The sequence below is a fragment of the Montipora capricornis genome, chromosome 2, assembly GCF_036669925.1.
Source record: "Montipora capricornis isolate CH-2021 chromosome 2, ASM3666992v2, whole genome shotgun sequence".
NCBI classification, from domain to species: domain Eukaryota; kingdom Metazoa; phylum Cnidaria; class Anthozoa; order Scleractinia; family Acroporidae; genus Montipora; species Montipora capricornis.
In genome coordinates, this window is record NC_090884.1 from 55,453,344 (window position 1) to 55,454,661 (window position 1,318).

At 39.7% G+C, this 1,318-nt stretch overlaps 1 protein-coding gene across 1 annotated transcript in view; it reads left to right on the plus strand.

Moving 5' to 3' along the window:
* The window catches only part of LOC138037521 (low-density lipoprotein receptor-related protein 6-like), a 9,945-nt gene continuing 8,627 nt past the window's right edge, over positions 1-1,318 (plus strand). The window contains exons 1-2 of the mRNA XM_068883436.1: positions 1-117; positions 347-415. Coding sequence (XP_068739537.1) covers positions 1-117; positions 347-415 — 186 coding nt within the window. The remainder of the gene's footprint in view (positions 118-346; positions 416-1,318) is intronic.

Here is a 1,318-nt window from a genome sequence, read left to right on the forward strand (position 1 = left end):
ATGGATGGCCGGTCGTATCTGGTCATCGTCTGTCGTGGATGTCAGCAAATGTCACCTCATATCCAATCAGTACTCCGTGATTTGTGCGGAAAGTACCGGGAGTCCGAGAGTGATCAGGTAACACAAAGACGAATTGTTAGGGAAGTATGCTAGCTGTCATTAACTGTCATCAGAGTGTCGGGCATTCCTTTCTATATCCAATCAGACATACACGATGTTTGCAGGCAAGCCTTGAATCTGGACGTCGCAAGTAATCGTCATTCCATGGTAAGAAGTTTAAAGTTTTTTTCCGTTTACAGATTCAATCAACAAACATTTGTTCTTGTTTTGTTTTGGAAATTGTCAGGATTCGAATAGCGATTTGAACGTTATCATTGGCGGGAATGACATCAGTAATGCTTCAGATTCGGCCGTGGTAAGTACGCTTAATTTTAATTGATCCTTACTCATTTCGCACTCAAAGTGACGAGCTGGAAAGTCACACTCTGTTGAGCAATTGGCTAGAGGTCAAGTCAAAGTAGTTAAATAGAGTGATAGACAACTTAGCTGCACATGAATTGCTTGTATTGTTAAGCTAATATGCCTTGTTCGTCAAACGATGCCGCTATGCGCTACAAGAACAAATTGGAGGCCAGGTATTCTGCATTTACGTAACTCTGGGCTTGGTGAAGTTCAGTTCTATTTCAGGAAGTACTTGGAGTGGCAAATTATAGAAGGTAGAAGTGTGCTGTGCAAACTTACCGGCAACACCCACGCCACGCGTGACCAGTAGATTTGAAATTTGAACTGAGGATTGAGAATGACCTAAAATGACCTATTTCATTTTAGGTCATTTTTGATTCCGTTGTAACTCATTTAGGATCATTTTAGGTCATTCCTTGTTTCAGTAAAACTTCGAACATGCGTGCCAGTTTTGAATTCCTTGAGATTCTGAATTCCGGTTTACATGTATATTTCCTTGATATATAGGAAATAGGTGGCTATGAACTTCCGCTTGTTTATAAAATAAACGTGATTATCTGCGAGCATGTCAATTTATTCTTAACAGAGGCTTTGAAAGTGGAATTAGGGCTTTGAACTTGCCGCAATAAAAGAGAAATTTTTGCCAGTATTATTGTTTATGATTACATCAAGAATCACAACAGTGTGTGACCACTGTTAATTCGATAATTAACATGTTTGGCATGTGGCCCTCCAATGAGCTTTTCGTGGCATCTGATTCGATAGCCTGCCTCGAGAATGATTGTGCAATGTAAATTAACAATGGTTATTCCTGCAGTAAGTTATCACACAATTTTTTCTCATGCCCTTTGGAATT